The 23,085-nt window shown below is 48.6% G+C and overlaps 1 protein-coding gene and 1 long non-coding RNA gene across 3 annotated transcripts; one reads left to right on the top strand and one right to left on the bottom strand.

The window, feature by feature from the left end:
* The first annotated feature begins 308 nt into the window (after positions 1-308).
* Positions 309-4,389, top strand: POLD4 (DNA polymerase delta 4, accessory subunit). 2 transcript variants are annotated; one of them, XM_026004304.2, is made up of 4 exons: positions 309-636; positions 855-944; positions 1,160-1,271; positions 1,638-4,389. In XM_026004304.2, exons 1-4 carry the CDS (start codon positions 540-542, stop codon positions 1,660-1,662), a joined length of 324 nt encoding a protein of 107 aa, XP_025860089.1. In that variant the 5' UTR covers positions 309-539; the 3' UTR covers positions 1,663-4,389. The 2 variants fall into 2 exon arrangements, with proteins under 2 accessions (XP_025860089.1, XP_072614599.1); XM_072758498.1 differs by having other exon boundaries at positions 375-636; positions 1,160-1,230.
* Positions 4,390-14,377: 9,988 nt separating this feature from the next.
* On the bottom strand, positions 14,378-21,736 carry LOC140599031 (uncharacterized). Its single transcript, XR_012001645.1, has 2 exons — positions 21,375-21,736; positions 14,378-18,223 (listed from the first exon to the last, which is right to left on the bottom strand). It is a non-coding gene; the product is annotated as an uncharacterized lncRNA (long non-coding RNA).
* Positions 21,737-23,085: the final 1,349 nt, after the last annotated feature.

The following is a 23,085-nucleotide window of genomic DNA, read 5'->3' as shown; positions in this document are numbered from 1 at the left end:
AGCGAGCGGCCACGGGGATTACTGAGGCTGAAAAGAACATTTGCCTAGGAAGGGAAAAGGGGAAGTGAGAGGCCGAGGATAACGCTCTATTAGTCCCCCGAGACCCGCTGCGGCCCGACGCGGGGGGGGCAGCAGGAGGAGGCGCAGTCTGGGGCATCTTGACAGGTCCCCCACCCAGCCCCGCCCCTTCTCCCCAGAGCACAGCTGTGGCAGGCGCCCCGCCCCCTCGGCCTCCGCCGCCTGCCATTGGCTGGAGTCGGGCCCCGCCCCGCAGAGGCGGCCAACCATTGGCTTAGGTCTCTGCTGTTTGTGCGCCTGTGGGGGTGGGGGACACGCGTCATTCCCTGGAACCGGCGAACTTCCTCTCCGCTTGTCTGGGTCGCCCCGTCTGCCTGTCGCTGGCCCCAGCCTCGCTCTCTGGCCCCAGCCCTCTCCTCTCCTCTCTCTCCCTCTCTCTCTCAGCAGCTGTCTCTCTCGTGCCCGCTGGCCTCTCTCCTTTCCCGCAGCCGCCTCCTTCTCTGCCTGCTTGGGTGGCCGCCATGGGCCGGAAGCGGCTCATCACTGACTCCTACCCCGTAGTGAAGAGGAGGGAGGGCCCCGCTGGGCACAGCAAGGGGGAGCTGGCACCAGAGCTAGGTCTCTTCCGTGTGCGGGGGGCGGGAGCAGTGGACACCAGCGAGGGGCTTGCGAGGACGCGGGCGGACGGGGGTGCTGGAAGGGAAGCGAAACATGTCCTCTACTTCCTACTGCAGGCCTGGCAGTGGCCGGCAGAGGCAAAGGGGTGGTGAGGGCCGGGGAGCAGTGGGGCAGCTGTGAGGCCGGGGGCAGGCCTGAGGAGCCGCATGTCATTGCAGGGGAAGAGCCCCAGCCCCTGAGCGTGGATGAAGCAGAGCTGGAGCTGCTGAGGCAGTTTGATCTCGCCTGGCAGTATGGGCCCTGCACAGGTGAGAACCCTCTCAGGCCCAGGAACACATCCTGGAGACAGTCCTGTCACCTGCAGGTCCCTGAAGCAACCCAAGCCCCTGCCTGACCCTCTCGGGCACTGTCTCCTGAGACTAGGGGATGTGGAGGCCCTGACACACCCCTCCATACACATTCTCTAGCCTGAACTCCTCCCCACCCCCCATGAGGTGCCAGTGTCTTCTTCTCACCCCGGCAGGGATCACACGGTTGCAGCGCTGGCATCGGGCGGAGCAGATGGGCTTGGAGCCTCCCCCAGAAGTGCGTCAGGTGCTACAGACCCACCCTGGAGATCCCCGCTTCCAGTGCAGGTCAGAGACAGGCCAGGAAGGCTTTCAGGGGAGCCAGGGGTTTCATCAGGCACCACCAGCCTGCTGGCGCACAGGGTGGGGACTGCCCTGACCTGAGGAAGAAATGAATGTGGGCTTTGCTGAACAGGCAAGAAGGTGATCTCCAAGGTGCTTGGCTCAGGAAAGCAGAAGATTGCTTTAATAATCCTTATCTCTGAGCTAATGGTGGGGTAAGAGTGCACCCAGGACCCAAGGGACTATCTATTTAGTACAGAGGGGTTGGCCAGGGACAATAAGCCATGGCCAAGAATTGGGGCTGGTGAAATCAGATCAGGGACTCAATTGTCTCTCTCTGGTTTCTCTGCCCCCACCCCTTCCCTTGCACAGCCTCTGGCATCTCTATCCCCTGTGAGGTACCACCTAAGACTTCCTGCCCACTATCCCAGGACCTCAAGACACAAGTGAGAGCCAGTTGCTGCCCCCTTGGCTCAGTTCTGCCGTGAAGAACCTTTAGCAGGAAAAGAATCTTATAGAGAAAAGAGGCTGAATCTGGAGGTCTCTGAGGCTCAGCCCTCCATCTAACCAGCAGGCTCCTGGAGCTCCCTCTGAGAGCCAACACAGCTGAAGCTTGTACTTCCTACATGGAAAGTTGTCTCTGAGGATAAAGACTTGGCCATGCCCCTTAGATGCCTGCTACACACCTCTTCAACCATAAATACTGTGGTCCTGGGAACAGTGTAGCAAATAGGCACAGCCTTGGACACAGCTAGACTCAGGCAGATGTCTAAGAGGCAAAGATGCACTCCCTACTCAAAGCTGGGAATCTAAGGGCAGAACTGGCAAGGGGTTCCTAATGCTTATCAATAAAGAACACTGAGTCTGGAAGCCTAACCTCCAGTCCCTTAATGTGGCCCTGAGTGGGCTGCCAGCAACCAGCAAGCTGACAGGTGGGAGAGAACCAGCACTATGCTTTCCCCTTGCTGCCCAGCCCTAGACCTTGGCCAGAAGAAAGACACCTTAAAAGACCGCGGGACAAGTCCACATTAGAGCTGATCAGCCTCTGGCGCCTCCTGGTGGTGGACAGGGAAACAACTCTTTAGTCACCTTAGAAGACCAGCCAGAGAAAATGGACCTGACTCGCTACCTAGCCTGCCCAGTGTGGCCCACCTCACAAAAATGGGTCCTTTGTCAGAGGAGAATCCATAGGGTTCACACCTCATAAGGTCCAAACCTACACATTCCCGCCAAGCACCTCTGCTTCCCACACTGGGGCCACCTGGATCAGCAGGGTTGACGAGGCTCTCAACCTGCAGGTCCTGCTCAGAGATGGCCATCATCTGGTGGGCTTTGGTGGGGGAACTGGGTAGAGCAGAAACAATGTTTAGGGGCCCCTGGGATGGTATCATATGGAGAATGGAGTCCGTGTTCCTCACGCTGTGTTTATCTTTACTGGCTGTCCAGCTCTGCATCCTGGGCAGAGACAGCACTGCTATTAACTCCTTGGGGACAGGCCTATAGAGCAGCCAAGTGGCCTCTCTAGCCCCCACTGTACTCGCCACTGCCCGTGCCTCAAGGATCTTAAATGAATCATCTCTAAAGTTCCTAAAGGGCTGTTAAGGTAGATTTTATAGAGAAGGAGCCTGAAGCTCAGAAAAGCTGTGTGGGGTTGCTCGGCAGCACTGGCAGGCTGGTGGTGGTGCAGAGATGAGAGGCCATGTGCACCAGGCTCTTCATGTCTACAGCCATGCCCCTGCCCATCTGCTGGGTACTTGCTGTATGCCGGGCTCTAGAGGTCCTCTTGGGTGTTGTTAGTGGTGAGGAGACAAAAGAAGACATACAGGTAAATATTACCTGTATGTGGTAATCAGCCATGTGGTGGTCAGTGGTAGGCAAAATTAGGGATAGAGATCAAAGAATGCCAGGGGTGCTTGGAGAGGTTGATCAGGGAAATTCTCTGACAGGGTGGGATCTCAGCAGAGATCTGAATGAAGTATAGGAATGGGACTGGCACCTATGGGAGAGTTCTGGACAGAGGAATACCAAGCATACTTCCCAAGATAGGAGTGTTTACACCCTGGTCCAGGAACAGCGTGGAGGCCAGTGCATCCAAGGCAGAGGGAGCAAGAGGAGTATGCTGGGAAATGAGGCCAGAGAGGTAACAGGTCGATCCCACAGGCCTTTCAGGCTGAGATAAGGAATCTGGATTTTAATCTGAGTGAGACAGAAGACATTGGTGAGTTGTAAGCCAATAAATGACATAATCAAGCTTCTGTGTTGAAAACATCACTCTGGCTGTTGGTGGAGAACAGTTCCTGGGGTGAGGGAAAGAAGGGGCAGCAAAACCACTCAGGAGGCTTTTGGGGTTGGCCTCGAGAGGGGTGATGGTGATTTGGACCAGGGTTGGGAGATCAGTCGGCTCTGGGTCTGAGAGGTGCCAAAGAGAGAACTCCAAAGGTTTTGGCCTGAGCAGCTGGAAAGCCAAAGCTCCCATGACTAAGATGGGAAAGACCATGTGAGGGGCAGGGGATGCTGGGGAATCAGAAGTTCACACTTGATACCCAAGCAGAGCTGGGGAGTAGGTGGTGGATACTCAAGCCTAGAATTCTCGCAAGCTCGGAATTTGAGAATGTAAACATCGGCATTTTTTGATGATGTTTAAAGCCCAGAATGTGACTGAGGTTACCTGAGGGGTCCAAGGATGAGCCTACACTTTCTATGCTTAGAGGGGAGGGAGAGGGCAACGGAGAAGGAAGGTGGTGGGGCTGGAGGAAAATCTGGAGGCATGGGCCTGGGAGGCCTGGGCAGGAGGTACTCCAGGGTCTCAGATGCTTTGGAGAGGCTTGTAAAATGAAGCCTGAGGGCAGAATGCTGGACTTGGCAATGCAGAGGTCACTGGGGACAAGAAGTTTCCATGAGTGCCAGTATAAGAGTGTGCCAGAGGGGGTAGCCCCAGTGGCGCAGCGGTTTGGTGCCGTCTGCAGCCCAGGGTGTGATCCTGGGGACCCTGGATCGAGTCCCATATCAGGCTCCCTGCATGCAGCCTGCTTCTCCCTCGACCTGTGTCTGTGTCTCTGCCTCTGTGTGTGTGTGTGTGTGTGTGTGTCTCATGAATAAATAAATAAAATCTTTTAAAAAAAAAGAGTTTGTCCCTTAATTGACTGGGTCACCCAGGCGCCCCTCAAGGGAGGGGTTTTGATGTGTCATTTTGTCTTTTGTTTTGGATAGAGTGACACTATAGCATGATCACACAATGAGAGAGTGAGCCAACAGGGAGGGTACTGTTGCCACAGGAGACAAAGGTGGGTGGTATGAGTGAGGCCTTTGTGAGAGAGACAAGGGCTGGGCCCAGGGCCCAGGGAGAGGGTGGCCTCAGGTAGGAGCATCCAGCGTGACAGGAAGGGAGGCCAAGGATGTGGGAGTAGATGCGGGTGGGAAGGTATGGTATCAGTGGGAACATTTGAGAATCTGATGTTTGCTGAGAGCCTCGTGCAGCTGGGAGGGGTCTGATGTTTACTAAGGGCCCTCCATGCCATCTGCTGGGCTGCTGTTTGACCAGAGTGACTCAGAGCACTGTCATTAGGTAAGTGTTCAGCCATGGTTCACAGATAAGGAAACTGAGGCTGAGACTTGCTCAGTCAGGAAACCCTAGGGCAGGACTCTCAGCCAGGGCTGCCTTCCCTACTGCATCGCCCTGCACCTGCACCTGCACCACCATCCCCAGCCCCAGGTGGCTCAGGGTGCTGCTAAACAGAGATCTAACTGCAGGGAAAGTTAAAAAACAAACCAATGTAATAACACACAGGCTATGTTGGGGCAACTAGGTGTGGTATGGATACTGAGTCCTCAGGAAGGAGAGGGCAGCACGTGTTAGAGAGACCCTGACTGTGGGGACCCTGAGCACAGGACAACTGCCTCCCACTGCCATGGTTCTCCCTGATTTCAGGACCTCACCCCTTCTACTCACCACGCCCTTCCTCCTCAGACCCTCCCACTGCAGAATGAGTGCAGACCCCCGCCCCCCAGGGCAGCTGGAGGCTGACCCAAGACACCTCTACCCTAAATATTCTTACTACTTGTATCTTTTATCTTCAGCATCTCTGGCCAGTTTTGTATTCTGCTATGTGATATGTCTGAGTAGTTGCCACAACATTAAAAATGGATGAACTTACTTACCAAGTAAAATGACCCCTCCAGAGTTGATCTACTCCCATGCACCCACCACCACCCAGCCAGCTGGAGTAGCACTGCAGGAAGTGGCAAACAAGTGTTTATCGGAAGCAAAATGGGAGGTCAGTGGCCCATGAAGGGCGAGTACGATCAGGTGGGCAGAGAAGATTGTTCTAGATTGAGGGACTGGGCTGAGCAAAGGTAATGAGGAGAGGCAGATGTGTGTGCCCAGGGGAGAGGTGTGCAGCTGCAGCACTTGCTTTATGAAAATCAGGGCAATGAAAAGCTAGCGTTGCAGTGCTCACTACATATCCAGCAGTGTTCTAATTGCCTTCTCTCCTCACAGCAATCCTAGAAATGATACACTTTGTATAAAGAGATTTTAAAGAGGAGATTCAGGCATAGTGAGGTTGAATACCTGCCCAGGGTCACATAGCACGTAAGTGCCAGAATAGAATCTGATGCCTGTGGGCATGTCATGTGAGATAAAGCCAGCAAGAGGGGCTGGGACTAAACATAGGGCCCGGAGTTTGAGGCCAAGGAGTCTGGACTCATCCATGGTGATGACAGTGCCAGAAGGCTGTTGAGCCGGAGGCAAATAGGATAAAAAGAATCATTCTCGAGAATCTGGCTGGCCATATAGAAAGAAGGCTACAGGAGAATGAACTGCAGGCAGGGAGACCACAGGGGAAGCTATTAAATATTCAGGACATGTGGCATCTGGATGGCTCAGTCAGTTAAGCATCTGACTTTGGCTCAGGTTGTGATCTCCAGCTCCTGGGATGGAGCCCCACATCGGTGGGAGTCTGTTTGTCCCTCTGCCTCTCCCTCCACTCCTACTTGCTCTCTCTCATAAATGAATAAATAAAATCTTAAAAAAATATTCAGGACATGGGCACTGAGGCCTGGATTAGCAGACAGAATGCAAAGGATATTGAGCTACAAGAGATGTTGCAAAGACAAGTGGCAAGGCTTGCATTTGGGACGGGAGGACTGGGGAGGAGGTGTCAAAGATGACTCAAGATGTGAGCTTGGGTGGGTGAGAGAAGGCTGATGCCATGGGCAGAAAAATGGAAACTGGGAGGAAAGGCAAGCTCGATCTCACACGTGTGCAGTTTGAGATGATGACAGGACTCCCAAAAGGAAACATCCAGGAAGCAGTGGCAGCCTAGAGGGCGAGACCAGCAGCGAGGTCAGGGAGAGGTGGCATCCAGGGCACAGGGGGATTACCTGCATAGAACCGGCACTTGAGCCCATGAGCATGGATGAGTTCTTAGGGGGTGAAGAGAAACGGAAAGGGCGTGAAGACAGGACCAAAGATGGCACTCGTGAAATCCTCTCTAGAAGGTGGAAGACCAGCAAAGGTGAAGGGAGAGTGGCCGCATGGCAGGAGAGCCAAGGTAGCGCAGAGTCTAGGAGGTTCCTGGGAACTTCGAGAGTGGCTGGTGGCATGCGGCCAGGTATCAAGGGAGAGATCACAAGGAGATGGAAAGGAAGATGGCCTGCCCCAACTGTTCTCACATTTCCTGCGTCCCTCTGTCCCCATTCTGTAGTTCTCTCTGGTATCCCCAGCGGCCACAGTGACTACCAGTGCCACATCCACCAACAAAAGTCACACAATTCCTTCTCTATTTTTTTTTTTTTTAAGATTTTATTTATTTGACAGAGAGAGAGAGACATGAGCAGGCAGGAGAGGGAGAAGCAGTCTCTCTGTTGAGCAGGAAGCCCGACATGGGACTTGATCCCAGGACCCCAGGATCATGACCTGAGCCAAAGGTTGACACTTAACCAACTCAGCCACCCAGGGGCCCCCAATTCCTTCTCTACTGATTCAGGTGTGGCAGCATTTATCTGCCCTCAAACTCAGACAAATGCACTAGTAATGAGAAGGCTTCAGGAACTAATTTGCCAAGAAACTCAAGTAAACAAGGGAAAGGAACATGTTTCTGAGCTGCTTTAGAAGTAGAGCGAAGCCACAGCAGTGGCAGCTTGAGGTGGATTTGGGTTAACACCACCTCTAGGACTTATGTGATCCTCAACATGACTGCTAGTTTTCTCCGTAGGTAGATCTCCAGTGCATTCACCCGAGTCCTAAACTAGAAAACAACTCTGTACCAGTTGTGGCATGTGTGATGGTCAGAACCCAGTGCCAAAGCTCTGAGAGCTTCCCAGGGATGGGGGTGGGGGTAGGGGGCGGGAAAGGACCTGCAAGCAAACTTTAAACATGGCCATGAGATAGAAGCGAACATGACACTGTGGGGACTCGAGCTTCCCGAAGACAGCACTGTAGCTAAGGATTTTATAACGAGTAGGGTGGGCACAAGGTGGGTGAGGGCACCCTTGACTACATGCTGTTTCTCTCTGTGCAGCCTCCTTAGGAAGAGTGAAGGGTTTCTCCTCTGCTTTCTGCAGTAATGTTTCTATTTTTATGCGAGCACATTGCTTTGCTACATTTCATTGTCTCCTCTGCTAGACTGTTTCATCCTGGAGGTGTGTGCCTAGCACAGGGTTGGCTACATAGCAGGCACTCAAAGCTGTTAGAACCTTCCCACTTCACTCATACCTCCTGTTTGGTCCTGTCCAGCTTGTGAGAATCATTTATGCGTCAGTTGCGTGAAATCTCCTCCACTTCTGGGGGTTGTGTGGCCTTGATGGCAGGAGCCATCTGTTCCGAGAGCCTTCTCAGCAAGGGACGCATCCAAGCTGTCAACTTCACAAGTGGGCTCCTTTTCACTCCCTTGTTTGAAGCCTCTGGCTTCACTGGGCCAGCCCACGGAGAGCTCATCTAAGGTCCTCTCAGGCACAGAGTGGAGAAGATCATCACATCCAGAGTACACAGGGCCATCCAGCCCTACTCCTCTACACACTCTTGGGAGGATGGCTGCCCAGGACCCTCCCATACAGTCAGTCCCCACAGTGCAGGGGTGTGAACTGGTACAACTCTGAGGATGTCTATTTGGCATTATTTGTCAAAATTACAAATGTACATATCCTTTTCAGTCCATAGCTAGAAATTTATCTTACAGATACACTTGTATGTGTATTGTATGTTATTTTATAACAGATAGAAGGTTATTTATTATCTTACCATTTGTAATAGCAAAGACTATAAACAGCCTACATGTCTATCAGTAAGATACCGGTAAAGGAAGTCATAGCACTAGATGGATACAACACTGAAAAAGTTCAAGCAAGCTCTGCATGTACTGGTATGGAATAGAATGAACCCTAAAATATATGTGAAAAAAGGTGAGGTGGGGGGAAAAAGAATTTATAGAACAGTGTGTATAATATGCTACTATTTGGGTAAAAATGTGTGCATTTACTTATAGTGAGCATAAATATCTCTGAAAGGACACTCAAGAAATTGACACCATTAGTTGCCTTTGCGAGGAGGTAACTTGATGGGTTGGAAACAGGGAATGAGGGCATATTTTCTAACAGGGCTTTTGAATTTCCAACTACATGACTATATTACCTATTTAATCAATCAAGCAAAACGGTCTTACCATGTTCATGTTGACGTATTTAACAAGTATCAACAGTACTAGGGACAATTCAAATAGGGTAAAACAGCACTCTGCCGTGTATTGCAATGGCTTTGTGGATGTCTCTGGACTCACAATGCTGCACTCTTTATACTACATTCCACTGGGAGAGGGGGTCTTCAACCTGTCTTTGGGGGTGGGGGCGCCGGCAGGAGGAAGGCCCATCTCCTCTTGCCCTAGACCTGTGCCGGGCACTTGGCACTGCCCACACTGGGACAAGAGCCAGCTGTCGTGGCGATGGGTTTCATGATAGTCCAAACACGATGAGTCTAGCAGAAGTCCAACCAGTTTTTTTCTTTACTCATTCAACAAATACGAGGCACCTGTTAGTATGAGCAGTATGTGGAATAGGCAGCTTGGGTCTCCAGCCTCAAAGAGTTTCCAGTTCACCCTTAAGCATAGGACAAGATGCCCACCTCTAAATAAGATTAGCAAAAGCTAAAAACCTTAGGCAGTATACTCTGTTGGCAAGGCTGGGGGGGAACATGTAGGAGCATAACATTGGCACAGCCTCCCAGGGAGAGGAATTTGGTAGTGCTAATAAGACGACATAATATTTACCCTCTGATGCAGCAATGCTATTTCTAGGAATTTATCCCGAAGATTCACTTCCACAGACATATAGCAACATATGCACAAGCTTACTCACTGTGGTATTTGTAATAGAACGTTGGAAACTACCTAAATTCCCGTTCATGGAAGCTAATTAAATAAACCCACCAGTGCAATATTGAGTAGCTATTAAAAAGAGAGAGAGAGATTTCCATTATCTGATACAAAGTGATTTCCAGGATAAATTGCTAAATATGTAGTGTGCTACCTTTGTATAAGAAAAAAGGGAAAAGAAGATACAAATCTGAAAGAAACATAGAAAGAGTAAACTAGAATAAAATGGCTACTTTTGGGAATAGGTAAAAATGGGATGGAAGAGAAGATGGGAGTGAGATTTGTCTGTTTTATTTATTTATTTATTCATAAGAGACACACACACAGAGAGACAGAGACATAGGCAGAGAGAGAAGCAGGCTCCATGCAGGGAGCCCGATGTGGGACTCGATCTGGAACTCCAGGATCACGCCCTGAGCCAAAGGCAGATGCTCAACTGCTGAGCCACCCAGGTGTCCCTAAGTATTTTTTATACAGTCTCAGCTCCTGAATCATCTGAATATTTTACAAATTAAAAAATATATCAGGAGGGTTTTTTTTGAATCCTAAAATTGAATGCAAATAGCAACAACTGAACCTAACTGTATATCAAATTGATATAATCAGGGATCCCTGGGTGGCGCAGCGGTTTAGCGCCTGCCTTTGGCCCAGGGCGCGATCCTGGAGACCCGGGATCGAATCCCACATCAGGCTCCCGGTGCATGGAGCCTGCTTCTCCCTCTGCCTGTGTCTCTGCCTCTCTCCCTCTCTCTGTGTCTCTCATGAATAAATAAATAAAATCTTAAAAAAAAAAAAAAACAAATTGATATAATCATACAGAAAAAAGTAATACAAAAATACAAATACATTTTCAATACGGTTCATGGACTTCCTAAGGACTACCAAAAAAAAAAATCTTGAATTTTACTTAAAAGGTTTGTTGTTGATAATGGTATTGGTGTAGGAATTCTGTTGCTGTTTTTGTATTAGGGGTAAAAAAATGAATAAATATATAGATGTTGGAAGTCAGAGATTACACTGTGGAAAAGGGAAGATAAAACATGGAAGGAAAGTGAGGAAAAATCCTCAAATGTCATATCTGAATTGGAGATAACAGTACAGAGATTTTTTTTTTTTTTTTTTTTTTTTAATAAGGAAGCTCTATGACCAACATGGGGCTTGAACTCATGACCAGAGGATCAAGAGTTGCATGCTCTACCAACTGAGCCAGTCAGGTGCCACTAGAATTTTTAAATTTTTTCATTTTATTGAAATATAATTTATTGGGAAGCCTGGGTCGCTCAATGGTTAGTGTCTATATTTAACAAAAATAAAAATAAAAATAACAAAATAACAAAAGATACCACAGAAAAAGAAAACTACAGATCAATGTCACTTAAAAAAATTATTTTAAAGAAATATAGGGACGCCTGGGTGGCTCAGTGGTTAAGTGTCTGCCTTCAGTCCAAGTCATGATCCTGGAGTCCCAGGATCGAGTCCCACATCGGTCTCCCGGCATGGAGCCTGCTTCTCCCTCTGCCTCTGTCTCTGCCTCTCTCTGTCTCTCTGTCTCTCTCTCATGAATAAATGAAATCTTAAAAAAAAAAAAAAGTATTATTTATCCACAACAAAATTACAGATTTTTAAAAAAGATTTATTTATTTATTCATGATGGGGGGGGCGGGCAGAGAGGGGCAGAGACACAGGCAGAGGGAGAAGCAGGCTCCATGCCGGGAGCCCGACATGGGACTCGATCCTGGGACTTGATCCCCCGACTCCAGCATCGCGCCCTGGGCCAAAGGCAGGCGCAAAACCGCTGCGCCACCCAGGGATCCCCCAAAATTACAGGTTTTAAGCATATATAGTTTTGGTAAATATATACATTGGTGTAACCATCAACCCAATTAAGATCTAGAACATCCAATCAGTCCAAAAGTTTCCTTGCTCTCCTTTGCCCCTTTTCGCCTTTTTGTTCTCAATAATTGGTAATTTGCATTTTCCCTCCTTTTTTTCTTTGTCTTGGTAGGGGTTTGTCAATTTTATTGATTTCTTTCCCAAAGAACCAACTTTTTGTTTTGCTTTCTCTGTCCTTTGTGTATTTCCATTTCACTAATTTCTCCTCTCATTATTTCACTTCTTGGGGTTTAACTTGTTCTTTTTTTTTTTTTTAGCTTGTTTTATTTTTATCTTTGAGATATAGCATAATACATAAAATTCATCATTTAAAAGTATACAAATCAGGGTGGTGGGGCACCCGACTGGCTCAGCTGATAGAGCATGCAACTCTTGATCTCGGGCTCATGAGTTCAAGCCCTATGTTAGGTGTAGAGATTACTTAAAAAATAAAGTAAAAGGGTACAAATCAGTGGGTTTTGGTATACTCATTACATTGTACAACCATTGTCACTAATTCCAGAACATTTCCATCACTCTGGGAAGAAGCCTTTTTTACCAGTTGGCCCAATCCCCCCTGCCAATCACTATTCTACTTTCTATCTCTCTGGATCTGCCTATTCTGAACATTTCATACAAGTGGAATCACATAACATGTGGTCTTTTGTATCCAGCTTCTTTCACTTAGCATAAGGTTTCAAGGTTCATCCATGTTGTTACATGTAACTACTTCATTCCGCTTTGGGCTAAATAGTATCCCTTTGTGTGTATAGACTGTTTATCCATCCAGCCGGTGGACATTCAGGTTGTTTCAACTTTTTGGCAATATGACTAATACTTTTACAAATATTTGTGTACCAGTTTTGTATGCATATATGTTTTCAGTTCTCTTGGGTATTATATGTTTAGGAGTAGAATTACTGGGTCACATGGTAAAAATGTTTAACTTTCTGAAAAACTGCTAACCTTTTTCTAATCTTTTAGGGCAGAATCATAGAATATTGATGTTAAACGTCTATTTTTCTTGATATAGGCATTTAAAGTTATCAGTTTTCCTCTAAGCACATCTTCAGGTGTATTACACAAATTTTCTGTGCTTTCATTTTTGTTCAGTTTGAAGTATTTTTCCTTTTTTTTGAAAGATTTATTTTTATTTTTTAAAAGATTTTATTTATTTATTCATGAGAAACAGAGAGAGAGAGAGAGAGAGAGAGAGGCAGAGACACAGGCAGAGGGAGAAGCAGGCTCCATGCAAGAAGCTCAATGTGGGACTCAATCCCAGATCCAGGGATCATGCTCTGAGCTGGAGGTAGATGCCCAACCGTTGAGTCCCATCTTTTTTTGAAAGATTTATTTATTTGAGAAAAAGAGAGTGCAAGAGGGGAAAGGGGGAGAGGGGAGAGGAAGAACAGAAAATCGCAAGTAGACTCGGGCTGAATATAGAGCCTGACACGGGGCTCGATCTCACAACCCTGAGATCAGGACCTGAGCCAAAATCATGAGTTGGACACTTAACTGACTGAGCCACCCAAGCACCCCCAGTTTGAAGTATTTTCTAACTTTACTGTGTTTTCTTCCTTGACTCATTAACTATATAGAAACATATTCTTGGGGCACCTGGGTGGCTCAGTGGTTGTGATCCCGGGGTCCTGGGATTGAATTCTGAAGGGAGCCTAATGCAGGACTTGATAGCAGGATGCTGAGATCACAGCTTGAGCCAAAGGCAGATGTTCAACCACTGAGCCACCCAGGTGCCCTTATTTATTCATTTCTAATTTAAATCCATTGTGATCAGTAAACATGTTCTGTGAGATTTTAATCTTTTTTTATTTTTTATTATTTTTTTAATTTTTATTTATTTATGATAGTCACACAGAGAGAGAGAGAGAGAGGCAGAGACACAGGCAGAGGGAGAAGCAGGCTCCATGCACTGGGAGCCTGACATGGGATTCGATCCTGGGTCTCCAGGATCGCGCCCTGGGCCAAAGGCAGGCGCCAAACCGCTGCGCCACCCAGGGATCCCTTTAATCTTTTTTTAAAAAATATTTTATTTACTCATGAGAGACACACACACAGAGAGAGAAGTGCAGAGACACAGGCAGAGGGAGAAGCAGGCTCCATGCAAGGAGCCTGACATGGGACTCGATCCTGGAACTCCAGGATCAGGCCCTGGGCTGAAGGCGGTGTTAAACCGCTGAGCCACCAGGGCTGCCCAGATTTTAATCTTTTGAAATTGATTGGAATTTACTTTTTGCCTAGGATATAATCTACCTTAGGGAATTTCCCGTGTGTGCTTGAAAACACTGTGCATTCTGCAATGATGGGATAGAGTTCCTTTAATGACAGTTGTGTCTGGTTGGTTGGTTGTAGTGCTCAGATTTTCTATATCCTATTGCTTTTTTGTCTAGTTTTTCTATCAGTTATCAATGAGGAGTTTGCCAAGTTCTATGATTATGCATTCGTCTGTTTCTCCCTTTAGTTCTGGCAGTTTTTACTTCATTACTTTGTAGCTCTGTTATTAGGTCCATATACATTGAGGGTTATAGTTTCCTGTTCGGTTGGTCCTTTTCTGATTATGAAACGTATCTCTTTATCTTTGCTAATTCTCCTTGTCTGGACATTTACTTGGTCTGATATTAATGTAGTTGTACCAGCTTTCTTGTGCTTTCTATGTGCCTAATATACCTTTTCTCATCCTTTCAATTTTCTGTGTCTGTAGAAAAATTATATTTCTGTTACATCTTATGTCGTGGAGTCTTGACAAGCTCTGTGTTTTAATTGGGATGTTTACATTTTAATGGAATTATTCACATGGTTAGGTTTAAGTCTGTGTTAGTTTGCTAGGGTCGCCATAACAAAATATCACAGACTGGGTGGCTTAAACAGCAGAAATTTATTTTCTCACAGTTTTGGAAGCTAGAAGCTTGAGATCAAGGTGTTGACAGAATTGCTTCTTTCTGATGGCTGGGAGAGGATTTATTCCAGGCCTCTCTCCTTGGCTTGTAGATGGCCAACTTTTCCTGGTGTCTTCATGTTGTTTTCCTTCCATACATGTCTGTATCCATATCTCTTCCTTTTTTTTTTTTTTTTAAGATTTTATTCATCTATTCATGAACACACACACAGCGAGAGAGAGAGAGAGAGAGAGAGAGAGAGAGAGAGAGAGGCAGAGACATAGGCCGAGGGAGAAACAGGTTTCATGCAGGAAGCCCGATGTGGGACTTGATCCTGGGACTCCAGGATCACACCCTGAGCTGAAGGCAGACACTTAACCACTGAGCCACTCAGGAGTCCCATATCTCTTTCTTTTTTTTTGTTTTAATTTTATTTATTTATTCATGAGAGACACAGAGAGAGGAGAGGCAGAGACATAGGCAGAGGGAGAAGTAGACTCCCCACAGGGAGCCCAATGTGGGACTCCATCCCTGAACTGGGATCATACCCTGAGCCAAAGGCACACACTCAACCACTGAGCCACCCAGGATCTCTTCTTCTTTTCTTCTTTCTTTCTTTCTTTCTTTCTTTCTTTCTTTCTTTCTTTTTCTTCTTCTTCTTCTTCTTCTTCTTCTTTTCTTCTTCTTCTTCTTCTTTTCTTCTTCTTCTTCTTCTTCTTCTTTTCTTCTCTTTTCTTCTTCTTCTTCTTCTTTCTTCTTTCTTCTTCTTTCTTCTTTCTACATTTAGCGTGAGTGGGGAGGGGAGAGGGAGAAGCAGACTCCCTGCTGAGCAGGGAGCTTGACTTGGGGCTCAATCCCAGGAACCCGGGATCATGACCTGAGCCAAAGACAGATGCCTAACCAACTGAGTCACCCAGGTGCCCCCAAATCTCTTCTTGTAAGGACGCCAGTCATACTGGATTATGATCCAACCTAATGACCTCCTTTTAACTTAGTACCTCCATAAGCACTCTAGCTGTAGAGTCACATTCTGAGATGCTAGGGGGTGAGGATTTCATTTTTTTAAATATTTTTTTTATTTATTCATGAGAGACACACACACAGAGAGAGAGGCAGAGACACAGGCAGAGGGAGAAGCAGGCTCCATGCAGGGAGCCTGACGCGGCACTGGATCCTAGGTCTCCAGGATCATACCCTGGGCTGAAGGTGGAGCTAAAGTGGCGCATAGCCACCTGGGCTGCCCTCCAGGGGCTCTAAGGTGGCCTATTCAGTTAAGTGTCTGCCTTCAGCTCAGGCCATGATCTTAGGGTCCTGAGATTAAGCCCCATATTGGGCTCTTTGCTCAGCCAGGGAGTCTGCTTCTCCTCCTTCCCCTGGAGGTGCCTTCCCTTCCTCTCCTGCTCATGTGCTATCTCTCTCTCTCTCTCCCTCAAATAAATAAATAAAATTTAAAAAAGAAGAAAGAAAGAAAGAAAGAAAGAAAGAAAGAAAGAAAGAAAAGAAAGAAAGAAAGAAAGAAAAGAAAAGAAAAGAAAAGAAAAGAAAAGAAAAGAAAAGAAAAGAAAAGAAAAGAAAAGAAAAGAAAGAAGAATGAAGAGACATGAAAATAAAAGCAGTCTGTGATCCCTGACTGGGCCTTGAATCTTTTTTTTTTTTTTTTCAAGATTTTATTCATTTATTCATGAGAGAAATAGAGAGAGAGGCAGAGACACAAACAGAGAGAGAAGCAGGCTCCTCACAGGGAGCCTGATGCGGGACCCAATCCCTGAACCAGGATCACACCCTGAGCTGAAGGCAGACGCTCGCTCAACCGCTGAGCCACCCAGGCATCCCTTGAATCTTTTTTTTTTTTTTTTTAAGTTGTAATGGAAAATTTGGGGATATTTGGAGAAATGCAATTATGGTAGGCATCTAGATAATGATATTGCATCACTATGAAGTCTCTCGGTCACTATGAAAACAGTTTGGCAAATGCTCAGAAAGTTAAATATAGACTTGCCATATGTTCCAGCAGTTCTGCTGTTAGGTATATGCCCTAGAGAACGGAAGCAGGGACCCAAACAGACACTTGTACACCCATATTCACAGCAGCATCCACAGTCACCAAAAGATGTAAACAATCCATGTGTCCCTCAGTAAATGAACAGCTAAACAAAATGTGGTCTATCCATGTGGTAGAATGTTATTCTGCCTTCAATTCTGGCACACGCTAGAAGCATAGGTGAACCTTGAAGATATTATGCTAAGTGGTGTGAGCCAGATACAAAATGACAAATACTGAATGATTCCACTGACGTGAGGTATGTAGGATAAGCAAACTTATGAAGATAGAAAGTAGAATGGAGGGGTGCCTGGGTGGCTTAGTTGGTTGAGCATCCAACTTTTGACTTTGGTTCCGAGCCCCATGTTGGCTCTGCACTCAGTGAGGAGTCTGCTTCTCTCTCTCTCTCTCTCTCTCTCTCTCTCTCTCTCCTCTCCTCTCCTCTTCCCCTCTCCCCACTCTCATTCTCTATCCATTCTAAAAATGGACAGTGGTTATAGTGCACAACATTATGAATATAGTTCATGCCACAAGCTATAGAGAAGGTCTCCTAGGCCTTTGGTAGATGGGAGTCAATCCACCAAACCAAGAAATGAACTGCACAGCTGTATGTGCTTCCGGGGTAGACAGGCAGCTACTGCCCTGAGCATGCCCACCCAGTTCCAAGCCTTCTCAGGCCACATAAATTTTGTGGGATACATATAATCAGCTCTTTCTCCCTGGCCTTTTGGGACATCTTCCTTCACCCAACCTGTCCCCCACCCGCACAAGTAAGTCTGACTTGAGTTAGGCCAGCAAATGGTGCCTTGCTTGCATCCAGGCTTGCTCCATGTGCCCCTTCCTGCCACACCTACCTACCCATCTTTACCTCTGAGGCTCACTGAGCTGCTGCCAGGTGTGCCAATGGAGTGGAGTGTGGCATTTTTACTGAGGCCAGGGAATCTCACTGGACAAACTTTGCTGACTTGCCTCCCCACCCAATGGGAGAATATCTTTGTATTCTTAGTCCTCCAACCAGATACAGAATCCCCTATGGTGTCCCAGTGATCCAAGGTGGCTACCTAGGAGCAGGCCAATCTGGCAGAGTAGGGGGAGGAGCACTAGCCTGGTGTGACATGCTGCCATGGGAGCAAGTCAGTGTCTAGTGAGGGCATGAGAGTGAGAGACTCTGGCCAAATACATCTAATAACAGAGAGCAGCTGGGCCAGACTGGAAAACTCAGGAAAATGGGTAGGGAACTCTGGTTGAAATGGGAAGAAAGGGGAGTACAGGTCTACTTTCAGCTTAGGACCATGGCCTTACCAGGAGGCAGATGGCACGCCTTTAGTTATAGCCAAGACAGTGGGAAGATCGCTGCTCTCAATGCCACCATTTGGCTCTTTGCTCTATAACCTAAAAAACTCAGATCCCTCAGATGGGAAAGGGAAAGTCATAATATAAGACTTTCTGGTCGCTGTAAACTGTAAAGGACAAGCATGTCCCTGAAGCAGGCTGATGTAGGCCCCCAAGGCAGGCACTGAACTGTGGTAACCTCCTCTCAAGTGCCAGGTCTGGAGTGAGTAAAGCTTCACGTGGCCCTTAGTTGCACAGGAATCCTCACACACCCAGCAGACACTTACCTGCATCCAGTGGGGTGGCAAACTGGAGGGACAGGACAGAGAGGAAGAACGGGACTCTAGGGTGGGAGCACAGGGTGCCAGGAAGATGATGTAACTGCTCACTATGGGTCTCCTGTTTGAGAAGAGGAGCATCTGTAGCCTCCAGAATTCCTGCACCATCCCACATCTAGGGACAAATAGGCAGTCAGTTGTGCTCCATCCCTTCTTTAGTTGAACCCACTTAAACTTTCCCCAGCTTTCTCATTCTGAGGATGACTTCACCCTTTGTGAGCAACAGAAGATCTCAGAGGGGAGTCTATTTTTTTAAAAGATTTTTTTAAAGATGTATTTATTTATTCATGAGAGACAGACAGAGAGAAGAGAGAGAGAGAGAGAGACTGAGAGAGAAAGAAGCAGGCTCCATGCAGGGAGCCCAATGTGGGACTCGATCCCAGGACTCCAGGATCACGCTCTGGGCATGAAGGCAGACGCTCAACCACTGAGTCACCTGGGCTGCCCTCAGAGGGGACTCTAAACAGGACTTGGGAAGGTTTGCCCTGTCCTCAAGCCATTCTCCTCTAGATATTCTCTGCTTTGCCCTCCTCAAGTGACTCCTCTATCCCGGGTCCTAAGGTTGTTCTCAGCTCCCAGGGTCACTGGACAGCTGTTCTGAGTGGTCCGTTTCAGTGCCAGCTCCTGGCACAGGGTCAGCCCTGGGCAGGACTAGAAGGATGGGGCCCAGAAGTCAGCCTCAAGATGGCACTGCTGAAACCAACTTCATTCCTTTGCAGCTGCTATAGGCCTTGGTGTGGTGGACACGGTTTCCATTCCCAGGTGGGTCATAGATGGGAGAGAAATTTCTTTGCAGGGGGAGTGGGCCACAGACAAAGAAGAGCCAAGAACAGATACATATAGCACTAGACAGACCCAAAAGGGTATCCATCCCTGGACCTCAAGACCTCTTCGTAATCCTGTGCTGAGGTTTCTTCCCCTTGTGGTTGTTCAGCTCAAGTCCAGGGAAGGAGACTCACAAACCTTCCTACCCATTCATGAGACCCTATTCACTTGGCTCCCAGTTACCGTACTAAATTTGCCAACAATATGGTCCTTGCCCCATAATCACCTGCCTGTTCACATCCCCCTGCAACCCTCGTCACCAGAATGGTGTCTGTAAGACAGCATGTAAACTTAATAAAAGGGTCTCAGGATAATGCAAAGACCATATCTTGGCTCATCCCTGCAGGAAACTCATAGCTCTTGCTCCTTCACTAATATCTCCCACAAGCTACCCACATGCCATGTTAGGAGTAAAACTGACCAAACCACAGTCACTGCCTTCTCAGAGCTCACATCTAGTTAGGGCCATTGACATTTCTCTGCTGGGTCTCAGGGCTGCCGGGAGGGGGCCCACGATAACTTTGCCCTGTTTATTGGCATATCCACATTGTCCACATCCCAGGCCTGGCTGAAATGCTGTCTGTTCCTTGCTGCTCTCATGACAGCCACTTGGCAATGGTTTCTCCTGCCTCTCAAATGTGCACAGCAGATACCTGTACCTCTCTCACGACACATCACTTTCCTCTTGCATTATGTGTTTTGTATGCATAACTGATCTTCTCTATTCACTGTTTTTTTTTTCTAAGTAGGCTCCATGCCCAGTGTGGAGCTTAATGAGGGACTTGAACTCACCACTCTGAAATTCAGACTCAGACACCTAATCACTGAGCCACCCAGGTACTCCTACAGACTGTTTTCTTGAGGGCACAGATCATTTCATACATCTTTCTATCCCCCAGACTACCCTACACAGTACCACGTATATAATAGGTAGTCATGAACTACTCATAGCACATGGCTTCCACATAAAGATGCCTGTTGGATGGGTGAAGACTTGTTTGTGAAGGCACTGGGAGTTCCCAGACTTAATAAATAAAACATTTTATCACTAATTAAAAATTATAAGGGTTTTCCCAATTAATACAAAGTTTGACCTCAATGCAAGTAGCACAGGATTCTCATGTATTCCTTATAACTGTGTGTGTATCCAGTTCTATGTAAATGTTACATAAATATAATTCAATATTCAGCTGTTTCTGTATCATAGCATGTAAGTGCTCACATCCTCTGTGAATCTTAAGGAAGGAAAAGTATCTTCTGCACTGTGTGGTGTTGGGCTTTGCACCCTCCTAGATGCTGTGCGGTAATGATATAACCCAGACTACAGCTGAAAGGAGGAGATATGCAGCTTACACATCCAGTTGTGGATAAGACTTCAGGCTTCCCTATTGGAATCAGCCTATAAAACCCTCCTGTCTAGGAAAATGGGTTTGCCCAACAATAGGTCTCACAGTAGCTAAGGAAGGTTTCTTCAAGTATCAGAAATGGGGGCACCTGGGTGGCTCAGTGGGTTAAGCATCTGCCTTCAGCTCAGGTCATGATCCCAGGGTCCTCTGATCAAGCCCTGCCTCCAGCTCTTTGCTCAGTGGGGAGCCAGCTTCTCTCTCTGCCTGCAGCTCCCCGTGCTAGTGCTCTCTGTCAAATAAATAAAATCTTAAAAAAAAAAAAAAAAAGGCATCCGAAATGATGGCTGGGACTTGGAAGAACACTTTCTAGGTGCAGGCCTGGGCTTAAAAACTTCCATGCATTGGGCAGCCTGGGAGGCTCAGTGGTTTAGCTCCTGCTTTCAGCTCAGGGTGGGATCCTGGATCCTGGATCCAGATGGAGTCCCACGTCGGGCTCCCTGCATGGAGCCTGCTTCTCCCTCTGCCTGTGTCTCTGCCTCTCTCTCTCTCTCTCTCTCTCTCTCTGTGTATCTCATGAATAAATAGATGAAGTATTAAAAAAAAAAAAAAAACTTCCATGCATTATCTCACTTAATCTTCAAACACCTGAGCTGGCACTATCATTAACCCTTAAGAGATGTGATAACTTTGCCCAAAGTCACAAAGCCAAGTTGCTCTGACTCCAGATCCTGAGCTGAGATTGTGGTTCAGACCGTGCAGTTCCCTTTCTTTCTTCTTGCACATGGTGTGCCATGAGGCGGTAATGACCCCATATCCTCTAGAAGAGACCATAAGGATCATCTGTTGCAAACTCTCTACAGAGGAGGAAACGGGCTCAGAGAGGTAAAGGGACTTGTTCCCGGGGTCGCAGAGAGCCAGAGGCTGCCCCTGCCACGGGATCGTAGGTGCCCTAGGATTCCCGCCCAAGCCGCACAGGCAGCGGGGGACTGCAGCCCGGAGCGGTGGGCCCCGGGTCCCACCCCGGGCGCGCTCCCTGCCCCGCCCGGCGAGCCCTTCTCCACGTCCTTCGGTGACGCCAACCATCCCCACAAGTACCTGTGGGCGGCGCAGGCTCTCGGCCGGACCTGGCCCCGCCAACCCGGGCCTCCCCGGGCCGCCTCGCCTCGGAACGCCGAGGCCCCGGGAGCGCGCGGACGGCTGGACGCCAAGGGTTGGGGAGTGCTGGTCCCGGCGCCTCCTGTCCTCAGGCCCCTACTCTGCCCCTCAGCGATCTGCAGACTCCGTCCCAGCTGGAGCACCGGACGGGGAGCGCGGCCACGCGGTCCTCCAGGAAGCTAGTGCCCTGGGACCCCCGGCTGGCCAGCGGTTGAGCGCCGCCTTCAGCCCGGGGCGGATCCTGGAGACCCGGGGTTGAGTCCCGCGTCGGGCTCCCTGCGTGGGGCCTGCTTCTCCCTCTGCCTGAGTCGCTGCCTCTCTCTGTCTCTCTGTCTCTCTCTCTCTTTTTCTGCGTGTGTGTCTCTCATGAATAAATAAATAAAATCTTAAAAAAAAGAAAGCTAGGTTCCCATGGAAACGAGGGCCTCTTCGCGCCTGCGAGGCACTGTGGGAACCGTAGTTCCCCGTCTGCCACCCGCGGCCAAAAGAACGGACACAAGATGGCGCCCGCGCGTCGCGGTGTGTCCCGCACCGCTGGGTCCGCCCCCCCCCCCCCCCCCCCCCGGCCCCGCCTGGGCGCTCGCGGTGTTGGAGAGCCCAGGGAGGCCTGGAAGGTGGCTTCCGGTTACGCCGCGGCTCTGAGGCGTCCGGGTGCGGGGTGAAGCGGCGGCAGCACGCTCTCTTCGGCGCGAAGCTAGTCGTGACCAGGCCGACCCGAGCCGCCGGCGGGCGGGCGCCGCGAAGGTGGGAGCCGGCCTGGAGGCACCTGCCCCCGCCGAGAGGCCGCTGCCCCCGCGGGGCCCGCGCAGAGCTGGTGACCCAGGGCGAGCCTGCCTGGGGCTGCCCGGCCCGGCCCGGCCGTCCGAGTTACGAGTTACGCCGCCGACCTGGGAGCTAGAAAAACTTAGCTTCTGTGTCAGGCCCTGTCAGAGATTGGGGACTTCTGGGGCCAAAACGGCGGTAGCCGTGGTGCCTGCTCTTGGACTCCAGGAGCGTTGCAGGGTTCGCTGCAGATGCCATCGCCGTGATCCCTGGGTGGCGCAGCGGTTTGGCGCCTGCCTTTGGCCCAGGGCGCGATTCTGGAGACCCGGGGTCGAGTCCCGCGTCGGGCTCCCTGCGTGCGGCCTGCTTCTCCCTCGGCCTGTGTCTCTGCCTCTCTCTCTGTGACTATCATAAATAAATAAAAACTAAAAAAAAAAAAAAAAAAAAGATGCCATCGCCGTGTTGTGGGCCCGACAGTCCTCTGAGGACATAAACAGGCACTCCCATTTGCTGTACATTGGTACAACTTCTTGGAAGGAAATTAGGCAAAGCTTTTCAAAAATATGTCCTACAGGTTTCATGGCATGTGTGCCCAAGGAAGTGTATCAAGAGGACTTAAACATTACTTGGAATGAAAAAAAATTTCGTGAACAACCTAAATGTTCATCGGTAGATGACCACTTAAGTAAATAGTGGAATCCATAGAACAGAATATGTATTGGGGCATCTGGGTGGCTCAGTGGGTTAAGCATCTGACTTCAGGTCAGCTCATGATCTCAGGGTCCTGGGTTCTAACCCCGCATCAGGCTCTCTCTGCTTCTCCCTTTCACTCTCTTTGTGCTCCTCCCCCCTCTCAAAGAAATAAATAAAAATAATTTTTAAAAAAGAA

This window comes from Vulpes vulpes, chromosome 5 (genome assembly GCF_048418805.1).
Source record: "Vulpes vulpes isolate BD-2025 chromosome 5, VulVul3, whole genome shotgun sequence".
In the NCBI taxonomy this organism is placed as follows: domain Eukaryota; kingdom Metazoa; phylum Chordata; class Mammalia; order Carnivora; family Canidae; genus Vulpes; species Vulpes vulpes.
This window is presented reverse-complemented; position numbering and strand designations above follow the sequence as displayed.

Excerpts from the sequence above, each read along its gene's own strand:
- POLD4 (XM_072758498.1), top strand. The coding sequence starts at position 540 with ATGGGCCGGAAGCGGCTCATCACTGACTCCTACCCCGTAGTGAAGAGG. Across the intron at positions 945-1,159 it reads GCAGTATGGGCCCTGCACAG|GGATCACACGGTTGCAGCGC; the intron begins GTGAGAACCCTC and ends TCACCCCGGCAG. Across the intron at positions 1,231-1,637 it reads CTCCCCCAGAAGTGCGTCAG|CCTCTGGCATCTCTATCCCC; the intron begins GTGCTACAGACC and ends TCCCTTGCACAG.